The sequence below is a fragment of the Notolabrus celidotus genome, chromosome 8, assembly GCF_009762535.1.
Source record: "Notolabrus celidotus isolate fNotCel1 chromosome 8, fNotCel1.pri, whole genome shotgun sequence".
NCBI lineage: Eukaryota > Metazoa > Chordata > Actinopteri > Labriformes > Labridae > Notolabrus > Notolabrus celidotus.
In genome coordinates, this window is record NC_048279.1 from 28,888,929 (window position 1) to 28,903,957 (window position 15,029).

Below are 15,029 nucleotides of genomic sequence, written 5' to 3' on the forward strand. Positions count from 1 at the left end.
GGATTAGGGTTACGATTAGGGTTAGGGTTATGATTAGGATAGGGTTAGGATTAGGGTTAGGGTTAGGGTTAGGATTAGGTTTAGGGTTAGGGTTAGGATTAGGGTTAGGGTTAGGGTTAGGGTTAGGATTAGGGTCAGGGTTATGATTAGGGTTAGGGTTAGGATTAGGGTTAGGATTACTGTCAGGGTTAGGTTTAGGGTTAGGATTAGGTTTAGGGTTAGGGGTAGGATTAGGGTTAGGGTTAGGGTTAGGATTAGGGTTAGGGTTATGATTAGGGTTAGGGATAGGATTAGGGTTAGGGTTAGGGTCAGGGTTAGGGTTAGGGTTATGATTAGGGTTAGGGTTAGGATTAGGGTTAGGGTTAGGATTAGGGTTAGGGTTAGGATTAGGGTTAGAACTAATTTCAAGAAAACAGAACCAGAACCAAACTCATGCAAACAGAGCCAGAACCAAACTCAAGCAAACAGAACCAGAACTAAACTCAAACATATCGAACCAGAACTGAACCAGAACCGAACCACAACCGAACCACAACCGAACCACAACCAAACCACAACCAACCACAACCGAACTAGAACCAAACCAGAACCGAACTCAACCAGAACCAGAACCAAACTCAAGCAAACAGAACCAGAACCAGAACCAAACTTAAGCAAACAGAACAAGAACCAAGTCAAGCAAACAATCTATTTTAGTCAACTGTGATTTTGTGAACTGCACCACAAAGATGAATAATAAAGCTGTGAACTTGCTAGCAAAGCATAACATGGTGAGCTGAAACTCCTCTAAAGCAGAACAATGTCATCACCAAAGTGTTTGATATTGAATTCCCAAGTCCTCTGAAACATACCACATGGATAAATAGTAGATTCACCAAGAAAAACACATTTGTTTTTACATTTCATCCTGGCGCTTGCTACATACCATGGGTACACTCTTAAGTTTGCCCAGCAGGGGGTGCTTATGATGAACACAAAATACCAGTCCCAGTGTAAAGTTATTTTGAATACATTACAAACAGTAATCACACAATCAAAATCACAAATTACTGGCATATAATTCCTAATGATGAATGATGGAAAACAAGTGCAAGAGATGGCAAGTGGAATCATAACTGCTACATTCTCACACGTTAATAGATTATGCGCATAAGAAAATAACTTGTTCCCACAAGAAAAAAATTAGCACCTAATGGGACTTAATTACCCGTAATTATCAGTGTGTAAAGTAAAATTAATCACACTAAATTATATGGTTTTAAATATATGCTATTACTGAAAGGTAAACATATCTTCATGAAGCTTTTACCTTGATATAAAGTTGTGTGTGGGTCTCAGTGCTCATGGCTGGGTGTGTGAGTCTGTGAACACATGCATATGTCTGCATGGCATACAGCTCTTCTATCCACTATTTGGCAAATGAGTGGATTCCCCTCTCTGGTCCAGACAGAGAGATGACAAGATTATTATTGACTCTACAATACGGTTGGCAGCACCATGGATAATAGCCTACCTACTGAGCCAGGCTCAGAGTCCTCAGAGTCTGCCACTGCCGAGGTTCTGCCAACGAGAAATAGTTAAGTGACATGTCTGTCAGGCAACACAGAGGGAATCAGCACCTCCTGCAGATGCAAAGAGCTTTCTGCAACCTCTTATGCTCCAGCCTGGTCCAGAGCGGTGTCATGTCACTGGGTTTAAAAAACTCCTGAACTTGAGCATAGGAGGTGGTACAGAAACATCAGTCAAGTGGAGGGTGCACGGCTTGACTCCTCCTGTCCCCTTTGTGCGCGGTACAGGGGCTGGTGAGCAGGAGGTTGACAGTTGCCTAAGGCGATAGGGGGGGAATTGTAATGTGGATCTCTCTTTCTTTTTTTTAAAGTGCCGATTGGTTGGAATATAAATAAATAAGACACCCAGCTGCTATTTACAGATATCTTCTTTCCCTGGTGTGTGCAGCTGAAGAGCTCTGTGGAATCCCAATTTCTCCCACCAAAACGTTTGTGGAGGATTGAAAGTCTGGATGCTGCAGTCAAGAGTGAAGCTATACCGCCTCCTTGTGGAGAATTTGTGGAAAGAAAAGAAAAACAACAATACTCCAAACCTGCACAGAAAACCTGAAATATTTACTCAGCAAAAATCGTCTTATCCATATTTAAATTATATTAACATTAGCACAGATAGATAGATAGATAGATAGATAGATAGATAGATAGATAGATAGATAGATAGATAGATAGATAGATAGATAGATATAGATAGATAGATAGATAGATAGATAGATAGATAGATAGATAGATAGATAGATAGATAGATAGATAGATAGATAGATAGATAGATAGATAGATAGATATGTTATTTGTGTCAGGGCTCCAAGAAATGATTCTCCTATCTTGTTGTAAAAGAAACACAGCCTCAGCAGACAGCTCCACCTTTGGACGAGTGAAAATGCCAACTGCAAGCCAGACCTTATCGCCTAACATCAGTCCTCAGCTTAAGTGATATTCGGCTGCCTGAATGGGAGCAAACTCCTGCAGCCAGGCTCCAAGATTTCCTGCAAAGCCTGAAACAAAGGGAGTATAGGCTGCTCAAGGAGCTTGCCAGTGCCCATGCACATAGAATAAGAGTTTCAACAATCACACAGGGCTGTGTTAGGGTGGGAACTGGGAAATTCATTCTGATAATAAAACTGGATATTTTGTTGGTGTGTATGTTTATAATGTCCTAACTAGCACCTTTAGTAGCCTGTCTTAATGTTACAAACCAACCAAACACAGAGTCAACAGTGTTGAAATGGAAGTAAAGCTAGTGTAGCATTCAAGCTCATGCAAGTTACTGTATGCATGCCAGCCATTATCACACATGTAATTCACTTAACATGCAAATGTGAAAAAATATGGCATACAGCACGATTGCATGTAAGTTCAAGCTTCGATTCCTGCAAAAGCAAACATGCTCAGTAACACACATTGCGTGTGTGTCCTTAATAAAAGAGTCCTTTTATTATCTGAACCTAAGGCTGCTCACTGTTAGAAACACTTAAAGGCAGCATTAGGAGCATGCTGAGTTAAAAGCGACAAATCCATTTACACTGTATTCTGCTTAAACCTGGTTCAGGGACACTGGGACCTGATTATTAAATCTAGTGAGATTTTCTACTTAGGTCCACTTAGCTGCAACATTAACAAGCTGTTACCGTATTAATGAATCAATAGTGTACTTTGTTAAAGGAGAGTTTTGTTATTTTAACCCACAAAGTAAACCGTTTGTTATGCTTCTCTGTCTTTTCTGAAATGTTTTGACATTTACTTTGTGGAGGGAGCTAAATGTATGACGGACTTCAGCTTAAGACAAATGTCTTGAAGATTACATAAGATATAATAGTTGATCTTTCTAGTAGTCCCTGAGCTCCCTTGTCTCAGGTTCCTCTGGATCGCTACCGTAGACGACCTGCTGCTGTTGATGTGCCAGACTCCAGCTGATACAACTACTACTATCCGTCTCACCACTACCATCTCTCTCCATCTCCCTCTAACCTTCTTTCCAACCCCAACTTGGTCAAGGCAGATGGCTGTCAAACATGAGTCTGGTTCTGCTTAAGGTTTCTGCCTGTTAAAGGAAGTAGATCAGACTGAGTCCTGCCAGTAAGATGGGACTGGAGCTTATCCCGTCTTGATGTTTGGTACCTGTAGTAGTACTGTACCAAATCATATTGTTTTGCATTGTATCGTATCGTACCATTTTGCATACTGTACTGTATTGTATTCTATTGTATTGCATCATATCACACTGTTTCATATTGTTTTATACTGGATTGAATTGTAACATTTGGTTACGTGTATTAGATCATATTGCTACTTCCACGCCTAGCTTACAGGTTAAAATGCAAAGCTTGGGGAAAGAGTGCTGATATCTTACAGAAGCAGAATACAATTTACATTCTTTTCCCTCCTCCCCCACATTTTCCTCCCTGTAATGAGGGAACATTTTTATATTTCCTCTGTCAATTACAGGTGTCTACTTGGATTAGCACTTCCATCTGCCAGGACATCAGGGGCATCAAATTCACACACGTCAGATGTCAGCTGTTACCACTAAAAGGTGCTAATCAAGAGAGCCAAGACAGGAAAGTAGGTTTTACATAAATCAATACTTAATGCAGCTGCTGATAGAGAACAGTGATGAGGCTGCATCATCGCCTTATTTAAGACGTCGAAATGACAGCCTGAAGCAAAAACACAGGCCTGTTCATGGGGAACCAGAACAACAAATAATGTAATCCTTCTGCAGAATGGGACAAAACCTGCATCTCTATGTTGCAATGACTGAAATATCTTCCTGTAAGAGCTATGACAAAGGAAAATAATTAAATTATCCATCAGAAGATGTTATTACATTATCTGGCAGTTAATTAAATTAACATTTTATCACATTATGTACTCATCTAGAGGGACATATAAATCTGGCACATAATTGCTTTATGTAACACTCACACTGACACACTCACACACACTTTTGTACAATAAATGGATAAGTAATCTCTCTGACCTGCAGCAGGAGGACATCTGAGGCCTGGAGCAGTGACTGTACCTGCAGTACGCTCATTTATTTGGGTTTGGGTCACACCTGCACCAAAATGTGAGCAACAAAAATCCACCAGGCATGGTTAACTGCTGTTTAAAAACTCAGGCAATGTTGCTTTGAATCATGGTTGACAACTTTTTTTTTGCATTGAGGAACTTCACACTACAAAATAATCTTCACATTTGGAGCTTCATCAATGTTTTGGATATCAGGTCTGAGACTGAAAAATGTTTAAAAATCAATCATTTTTCAATCATTTGGCACCAAATCCTAACCAATGTTTTTTCAACACACTGCAAAATAAGCTGGTCTTTGTGTAAATTATTTACAGTGAACCCAGCAGGGGACCCGCCATCAGTAGACACTTGGCAACCTTTTATCAACAGTGTCAAAGGAACACATCCCTCTAGCTGAACCAGACTCATGCCAATAATCATCTGTCATGATTGGATAGGCGGTGAAAGTGAGAAAGTAAGAGGTGCAGAAGAAGCAGAGAGATGAAAGGAGAGAAACAAACACACCAACGGCTTCAACAACAAGAGATAATACAGACTTATGGCTACAATGCCAACTGTAATGTTAAATGTAAGTATAATATTAGCAATAACAGCATAGGCATGATGATAGACTATTGATAACTGTGAACACTGAACAAAAATAATCTAAAGGTTAAAAAAAAAGTTGGTTCCATGAGATAAAAAGTGAGAATAGAATCACAAAGCAAAGTTAAATGGAAGGAGTATTATCACGGCATAACTTGATGATAGAAATAGAAATAGAAAGCATGTCTCAGTAGTTCTATTATCAGAGGAGGTAAAATAAAGACAACCTTGCAGGTAGAACCAATGGCAGTACATCTTCAAACAACCTCCATGCTTAGGTGTTGGTCGGGCTGTCTACATCTCTGTTCATTGAGAATGGAATGGAAGCCCTCAATGACTATTTCTTCAGTTTCAGTCTCAGCTGATTTTTCTTGTTCTTAAGAGAATAACAACGCTGCTTTCTTTGTAATAGATTCATTTATCTTATTGTCTTGAGATACAAAAGCTTAATTTCCTCTGGATAACATTCTGGCAATCTAAAACAAAACAACATGCTGGTTATTATGATGGGCATACCTTTGCTGCAGTTGTCCACACTAATGATGGTAATAATGTAAAGATAGCCTATGTCTATGTTTGTTTGGTGCTTTTGCAACTCTGAGGATGAGTCATAATCTGAAGGAAACAACTGAAAATACTTTATTATTATTGTGAGGGCAGATAAAATGTATGGGTCCAGGGCCGCTAAGGGCCTCCATGATTGAGTATATCAGACTTTGTTTTTCTGTTTTCACTCTCTAATATATTAGTGGCATTAGCAGGGAGCTTCTACAGTATTATACCACATGAACAAGCAGGGGGGACATGATATTAAATAGGCTCTTCAGATTTCTCATCAGTGTGCTTTAAGTTATTTCAAAAGAAGATACTTATCTTTGGATTTCCAAAAAAAGTTAGTTATAAAATACAATACAAACATTTCAATTTAGGGTCCTTGCTATATTTTACATTACAGTCAGCCCTCTCATCTTACAACCTCTCAAGACAATCTCTCCTCTAATTTCCTCTTATTTGTCTCTCCAGTGAAAATGTGCCTTGATTGATTGGGTCAATTACAGGAGTACTTGTATCAAAGGAGCAGGAGGGCTGCGTGGCTGCTGCTCTTAAACAGTAGTCAATGAACGTCATAGATTACTTAAAGCCCTTTAAAGGCCCATTGCAATCTGTGAAGCCTAATAAAGATGACAACAGACTGGAGGCATCAATTACTGTCACTGAGGCTATTGCAAGAGTCCCTTTGAATGAGGCAAACAAAATGTGGAGAAATGAACACATCACTTAATTTATATAGTCTTTTATAACAACCTTAGGAAAACACTTTGAGTGAACATACTACCCATCTTTCATAAAAGGAGTCTAAAATAAGTGTAGGAGAGCGATTATAGATGGAATGAGATAACATAGTTGAGCAGCCTTTTATTAGCATACATATAGAGCTGTCATAAAACTGCACCGTAAGGTCAAACGTGGGTCACTTGTGCTCAACCTTCAAAGTAATTAATTTGTGCCACAAAGGAAATATCGATGAGTTTCTTTAACAAAGCATATTTTTTAATCCGTTGACAATGAAAGACTCTTTTTAAAAATACTCTTCACTGTACATTTTTATTTACATAAGTTCTGTTAACAGAAAAGCAGGGCAGGGTGTAACATTCAAGGCACAGTTCAATCCCTCCAAACAATGTGATTTTTGCTCATGCTGCTTACCAAGCTAAATGGTGTGGAAACTGTGTCAAGCATAAGATAAACAAAACTCCTGCTCTCATACACCTTTTAACTAAACACTGCAACCCAATATGGCTTGTGCACTCACCAGAACAAAAAACAGATGCCTAAAATTATGTAAAGCCAGATGATATCCTTTTAAAAGATATGTGGTACAAAATTCTGTTAATATGTTTTCATCCCATCAAACACAAACTTCTAGATTTAAGTGTACAAGAAAAGCAGGCTCAAGTATGAAAGGTGTTTTTTATACAGATTTTTTTCAAGTGCCAAAGCACTACATACATGAACTATGCTTCAAAGAAAGAAAATGTCATTAGTGGTACAATGTACACATCAAAATGTTTGGACACTAACAAAGAGGCACCAGAAGTCGCTTTAGTTATGTAGTGCTCCTCAAAATGGTAAACATATTCACTTTAACTCTTCACATATTGCACAACCTGCATGACAAGAAACCTACCATTTTAAACTAAGACTTCCTGTTTGTAATGTTAGCAATAAATTACATTTAAATTATATATTTATTTTCTCATTCAAGATATTCTGAATCTGGAGACATTTCTGCTAAATCAGACTTCAAAATCAGAGTTTGGTTCAAATTTTCTTTTTTTCCCCCACAATCCCTTTTTGGGAATTCCACTGTTAATAAATGCAAAAAAACTTTACATGAATAGTAAAATGTTGACTCAATGCTACAGTTGCTACTCAGATAAACAATCTTTGAATTTCTGAAATCAATTCCTTCACACAGAGGCCTGGATGAATAACAAATCCTTCACAAATATTCAAGTGTATTTGAAAATTAAATCTGGGCATCTAAACATCTTTGACTCATCTTTATCCCACACAACAAAACTCCATTCTCAAACAAAAGTGCACAGAATCCCATGGTAAACAAAAGCTTTGGTAAAATGGCAACACAGAGGCAAACAAAAAGAAAGCAACTTTTATCTCTGCTCCAAATGTTTCTTTGTCAACAAACACGTCAGTTACATTCATGGAGGAATGACAGGAAATCTACTCTGGCAACAGAAAATATGACGGCTGGTCCTCAGGCAACAAACTTGTTCTTGGTGTTGGAGCCGCTCTTTGTGGCTGTGTCTGCGTGAGACTGGTACCCGATGATCACTTTTGGTGGGACGCCTAATCTCTCCTTATAGACACGCCTACAGGAGGGGGGACAAACACTGTATGTGAGTAAATCAACATAAATATTTATGGAAATAAATCAGGAATGAAAGTCATACAGACACCGAGTTATAAACACACATAATCATTACTTTATCTTAAAACTTGTCACCTTAAAGTTCTTTTACTTGTTTTTAAAGCTCTTAACAGCTCCTCCATACATCACAGACCTCCAGTCATTTTATGTTCCAGCTCGATCACTGAGCTCCTCGAATGCTTCCTTTTTAAATGTTCCTCAAGTGTTTTAAACAAACACCAGCCAGAGAGCTTTCAGTTTTATGCACTGAAACTGGAACTCTCTGCCTCTGGACATCAAAATGGCAAGCTCTCTGTCTAACATGAGTCTGAAAAACTAAACTTAAGACTTACTTTTTTTATCTGGCTTTTTATTTGGAGTAATTAATTTTTACCCCTCGACTGCATTATTATTATTATAATCATTGTTGTAACATTTATTTAAGTTTTTTATTTAGATATCTATTTCTTATATCTAATTTTTTTAACCATAACTGTTTTTTATTTTGCTTCCACCCTTTCTTATTTCATTAATTTTACTGTATTGATTTTTTTTATTATAAGTATTTTTTTAATGTCTTTTATTATTTTACCCATTTCTGTTGTTTTCTGTTTCTGTTATTTTCATGAAGCACATTAGGTTGCATGCTTGTATGTATGAGAGGTGCTATATAAGTAAAGTAGAGCTGAGCTGAGATGAGTTGAGTTCTGCATCCTGCTGTAACAGAGGTTTACAGAGGCTGCCCACTGAAGCTGTATCTCTGACATACTCTGCCCCAGAGGAGTCTTTGTACACAGGTCAGAAAATCTAAAACATGACACTTGGGTTTTGGAACTTGCTGTAAAGCTAAAAGGGTATCTTCCACTTCACTTGTGAGTAAGGTAGATCATTTTAACTAGTTAGATACAAGTACTTTAAAGGGGGGTGAAATCTGATATACTTCTATAAATATGGCAATTTTTTAGAAAGCTATTAGGTTCTTAAAAGTGCCATTAAATCAGTTATAAAAATATTCCCATCAAACTGGAAGAACCCTAGAGATGCCCCTTTGGCTCATGCTGCTGTTCCTCTCTTTTGTGTTTCAGTGCTTGTTTATGCCCTAGATAATAGAGTGCACTGTTTTAACCCATAACATTTTATTTTACTTTATTTATTTATTTCAATGTATTTATTGTACTTTATATTATTCATTTTTATTATTATCATTAATAGTTTTCTTTTGAATTATTGTTCTATTTTAGTGTTTTGATATTAAGTTGTATTCCCTCTAAATGTCACTATGAGTGGGGGTGGTGGGGGATTTCTATTAAATCAGTATATGTCATCACTGTGAATTATTACAGTTGTATTGACAAATTTATAAATAAACTTTGTTTAAAAAAATATATATATATATATATTCCCTACACTACTACTTAAGGTTTTGTTTTTTTCCACATTGTAAGATTTCCATCAATATGTAATGCCCTGTATTTAATGTCAGATTACCCTATGTGTGTGATGGCATCTTTGTTCTCGTACTCTGTGGTCCACACTGCTATTTTATCTCCTTTGGCTCGGACGTTGATGACGGCTCCACACACGTCGTCACTAAAGTCATCAAAAGCCTCGCCCACAAGGCACAAGAGCTGCAGGAGAAAAACAAATGGCTCGTTATTGGGGGAGCAGTTACAAGCTAATGGCCTGTTTCACAGCAGACATTTTGACTCCTCACTGGAGGAGCAGCACAGGTGTTGCTCGTTGCTTTAACGAGGGCCCAGTCGGTTCTATTCAAGTGTCACAGTTCAGTCTGACAGTGAGACAGCACTTTAAATACCAAACACTGTTCCAACAAAGCAGATGAATGGAATTCAACTATCATTGTTATCATTAACACGTGTGCTTCACGGGCATTACAGTGTAATAAAACAAAACGATATCATCAGTGCTGAGCATACCGTCTCCAACCAGAAGCGATCCAGGTCTGCCTTTCGCTGCTGCTTAGACAGAGTTATCAGCCAGCGACCACCTCGTCGGTTCCGATCATCCTCCCACATGGGCTCAATCCCATCCTGTATGCAAATAAAGCTTAAGCTGGCAAGGCTATAAATACACAAAAGGCATCCAAAATGATCAAAACACCACATGCATCAGTATGCATTCAGATTACAACAGAACCTGACATCACTAGTTAAAGAGAACTGAAAAAAGTCCTGCAGTTTCATCTTTGTTCCACTAAAAGAGAATCAGACTTATTGGTATGTTATCCATAAATGTTGATAATGTCATGTGATGTAATAGGAATGCTTTAGATTCATTTGTATGGATCTGTTGCAAGTCTAGAAATCTTGATATAGGTCAGGTTTTCTCACAGCCTCTTTGTGAGCAAGAACATCTTTTGTGTCTTTTTATTACCCAGGACTGGTTGCGAAGAGAACAGCACATAAAAGATTGACTTATCTAGTTCCATTAAATAAGTAATTCTGTGAATAAAGTACATTTCATTTTTGACAGAAGTAGTCGGCTGTTAGTTAGTCTCAACAGAATATGTTCTACAAAATGAAAATTGATATCAGATTAAAGCTAATTATGCTTTAAATAAAAGGGGGTGCTTTTAAGGTTCGCTAGCTGAATTCTCTGAAGATCTGTGCTACAGAGTTTACAGAAGGGACAATTAAAGTCTCCTCTTGTGAAATTTTAAATATGATCACAGAAGGGCCATCATCTACAGTTTTCTATAATCACAAAAAACACAAATATTAAATACGGTCACTTTTTCTTTGTTGATTAATACCGTGTATGCACACCTAACTTGCGTGGTGAAGTTTCACACTGTGGACTTCGTTATGAACGAACCCAACACTCAACCCACATGTCAAGGTGGGCTCAATCTACTCTGAAGCTTTCTTTGGACCCTTTTGAAAATAAAGAATCAACCGTGTATGAATGATATCTGTCCTATAACCTATCCCAGATCAACGCTTTCAACTTCTACTTTCTTTGAATGTGTGCTTTCAATGCATTGCCTCATGCGCTGAACTTAACCAGTGATTGATTCATTTAATTATTCATCTGTTGCTTCTCATGGCAACTATCAAGAAACATTTGGTCTTGCAAGTTATGCATTCAGTAACCTTTTCAGCATGTAAATGAATGGAATCTCCTACACCGCATTGCAGCAGTTCCTATTTACATAAAGTTAAACTAAGGAGCTGGAACCCCTAATCCGACAGCAATCGTATGTCTCACCTTACTGCAACATATTCCACCTTTCCAGTCTTATTCAGCTCTACAACAATATCTATGACGGATGAGATCCTGTCTCACTCGAGGCTAATGCTCATTACTTATCTTTTTTCACAGGCCCTTTGTGGCCACCAAAGATTAAAGAAAGTGCAGTGGAGAGTGCTAAACTTACTGCTGGTCACAGGAAAAATTGTCTTTTTAATTCCAGCTAACCGATGGGGACATGTATTACTGGTAATGGAGGGTTACGAGTCAGCTAAGCTCAGATGGATGAGTCAGTGATCAGGCCAGGTGACTTTAGGTTTCATACCCTTTGTTCCTTTGTGAGGAGATGGAGTCCTCAATGTACTTCAGTACCAGTGCACTCACAGAAAGCTGTTTTTCTTCTGTAGAAGTGTAGCTGGAATAAAGCCCTTAACCAAAACTGACCTTGTGACCCCACCTGGAGTACCTTAACTTTGAGACTTAACAGCACTCTTACCTTAAACAGCGAGTAGTCACAGCCTGACATCAAGTTACTTGATAGCTGGATGTGATTGTATAACCTGGAAGAAGTCACAGAAAAAAACACTGTCAACAACTTAAACTTTAAGAAGTTCAGGTAACTACAAGAACACTTATTATATGTTACTATGATGAGGTATAGGTCTGATCCTAATGCTGTCACACACACAGAAGTGATAAACTCACGCCCAGAAGTCCTCCACTGTGTCAAACTTGGAGATGAGGCGCAGATTGGCTTGCCATGTTTTGCTTTTGTCGTTCTTGAAAAACCAAAGCGCCCACCTGCCAATCAAAGCACAGTTATATTACAGAACAACTCCATGCCATTCATGTCTAATCCTGCTGCTCATTAAAAACCTGTTTCACTGAAACTTACAAGACAGCTATAAGTTTACCGAGATGAAATACGCCTACACACATCCTAGCCACTTTTAAGGCTGATGAGATAAACAGAAATGCCATATGGCCAGTAAGCACTAATTGACAAAAAAAAAAAATCACTCTCCAATGATTTCATCTCAAAAGTTTTGAACTGTTCTGATACACTTGTTCAAAAGTTTTCTTTTGTGACTCCTCGACTCTCTCGGTGGGAAGCAAGAATAAAAAAAGAACTGAGTTGTAGTCTTACTTGTTTTGTAAAGGATGTTTGATGTACGCCTCAGGACTCACAACCTTTTGAATAATGTTGCCACATTTTTCCTTTTCAGGATTTGTAGGAACTGAAGTTGACACCTACAGGAGAAGAAAAAAAAAGCAGGGTAAACTCACAGAAACACTTTTGATTAGTTTTGACTTATCCATGACAGTAATGATGATTTCCCTTCACACTGGCTCGTGCCTGGCTTTTAGGGAGCTTACAAGTGAACGTCCTAACAAAATCAAAGTTCATATTTCTTTTTAAGTCGTTTAAAAATGTGGCGACCAACTTTCATCCACCAAAGACTTGGTTTCTAACAACAATGAGTCTAAACCTGTGCTCACATTATCCTCTAAGGCAGGGGTTCCTAAACTTTTCAGCCCTCGACCCCCAAAACATATGTGGCCAAGACTCCCGACTAGAGCGTAAAATAAACTTTTTACCTCTTCTGCCATTGGCTAGAGACCTCCAATAATGATGTGTTTTTGTGTTACACGCCAAACTAATTTTGTACCCGCTATTGGCGCTTGGTGGGTGTTCATTTTACGCCCTGCTCACGACTCCCACTGTCCCTCAAAGTGATTTAATGTGGCTTCATGTAGCTGGTCTGCAGAAAATCAGCCTACCTATATGAGCATGGGGCTGTGTTTCCTGTGCTGTTATGAATTAACCTACTGCTACTGATGCTTTTGATAATTAACTGTTCACTTAACCCTAAACTTAGGAGTCATCTGGCAAAAAGAAAGGAAGAAAATACATTACATTTTCTATTTTCAACCCCAAAAAAATAGGTGCCAAAGACTCACGACCCCCACTGTCCCTCAAAGTGATTTAATGTGGCTTCATGTAGCAGGTCTGCAGAAAATCAGCCTACCTATATGAGCATGGGGCTGTGTTTCCTGTGCTGTTATGAATTAACCTGCTGCTACTGATGCTTTTGATAATAAACTGTTCACTTAACCCTAAACTTAGGAGTCATCTGGCAACAAAGAAAGGCAGAAAACGCATTACATTTTCTATTTTCAAGGTTTTATTTCAAATTTAGCTACAATAGTTGTGGATATTTTGTACTATAATGGGTAAAATGTACTATTTTTGGATAACTTAAAAAAAATAAATCTGGAAGACCTTTGGGAACCCCTGCTTTAAGGTGAATGAACGCAAACTAATGTAGGATGTACAAGCCCTTCACAAATTAACATTAAGTCAAAGGGAGACTGTGTAGTTGGTGTTAATGTCCTCTCCCCTGTCACAATAAACAAAATTTGACTTAAAAAGTTAAATAAATATACAGTTGTTAGCAATGCCAGGAACTAAAGTCCAGTTAGCTGCTTCTCAGGTGGGAACTCATCACACGGATGGCAGGGAAACCTTCACATTAGCAGCGCGTGCATCCTTTCAGGAGTTCATGTGAGGATAAACCTGCCTGAGTTATCCCCTCCGTCAACACTGCATGTAAACCAACCGTCATCCCCACACTTTGTCTACAGCCCCTGTGATAAACACTGACCAAACGAGCATCAATTAACGATGTGTTGTATATTTAATTACGTTAGTGTAACTCTAAGTGCTGCTAACTTTCAGCTAGCTACTTCAGTTACCTGCCCAAGGTGAGAATGGGAAGTGTACGTAAATACTGACTCCGACTCTTTCTACGGACTTTTCCTGAGTTTTTAAAGTCTCTGCTTGTGTTTCAGTCAATGCCTGTTGTAATAGTTTATGGAGTGTTGCAGTACACTCACCACCAGAGCGGTCGCCATCTTCTGGAAATCACATCCAGTGTTTTGGCGTGTGTTAAAATAGCTGATTGGACCATCTGGCATTCTCCAGAACGCATGCGCAAGTAGATTGACAAAAGTACATCTGGGTCCTGGATGTGAAATTGGGACATTGTGTCCTTTCTTCAACTGTTCAATGCATCCATCAGGTGTGGATTGGAGACTTCCTACATCTATTATTAATAGCAGTGAACCCTTCCACCTTTTAGTAATGAGAATATTCTAGTTGCATGTTTTTAATTGTGCACAATATGCACTTTAGAGTACTTACATTGAAATATGTGTGCATCTTACCTATTTTTCTGTGCTTAACAATAGTATTTAATAATCATCTAAGGCAACAAGTGAACTGTAATATTTTGAAAATGAAACTGAGTGAGTTTTACAGCCTTAGGTGGTGAGTCACAAGTTTCCATTGTGTTCCCAAGCCAGCTTAATTAAAAACAAATGGCCTTTTTTAAGTCTAACTAAGTCAAGCCAGTCTTTTGTTAATGATACTTATAGTGATGTCAGTGCTTTACATGATATCCAGGTGGCTGGGCGATTTACAGAAGTATAGACATACAAAGCCAGGAGATGGGGTAAAACTATACATCAAAATCAGTCACTAAAATATATCCTAATGTTCCAGATAAATGTGATAGATATCATGCTTCCTCATGGAATGATTATTTTATGACCTTATCAAAAGTCCTAGGTATTCAGGTTAAGATGGACCCCTTTGTTGCTATATTCAGAATCCCACTTGATCAAGCTAAACTTAATTCCTT

General features: G+C 38.3%; 1 protein-coding gene across 1 annotated transcript; it reads right to left on the reverse strand.

Annotated features, from left to right (window-relative positions):
• Positions 1-6,769: 6,769 nt before the first annotated feature.
• Positions 6,770-14,387, reverse strand: LOC117817056 (eukaryotic translation initiation factor 4E-1A-like). The gene is given in 8 exon segments (XM_034689534.1): positions 6,770-8,077; positions 9,604-9,743; positions 10,053-10,166; positions 11,822-11,885; positions 12,031-12,126; positions 12,473-12,576; positions 14,224-14,264; positions 14,267-14,387. Coding segments are annotated over 8 exon segments (780 nt in total). The 5' UTR covers positions 14,373-14,387; the 3' UTR covers positions 6,770-7,962.
• Between the last annotated feature and the right edge of the window lie 642 nt (positions 14,388-15,029).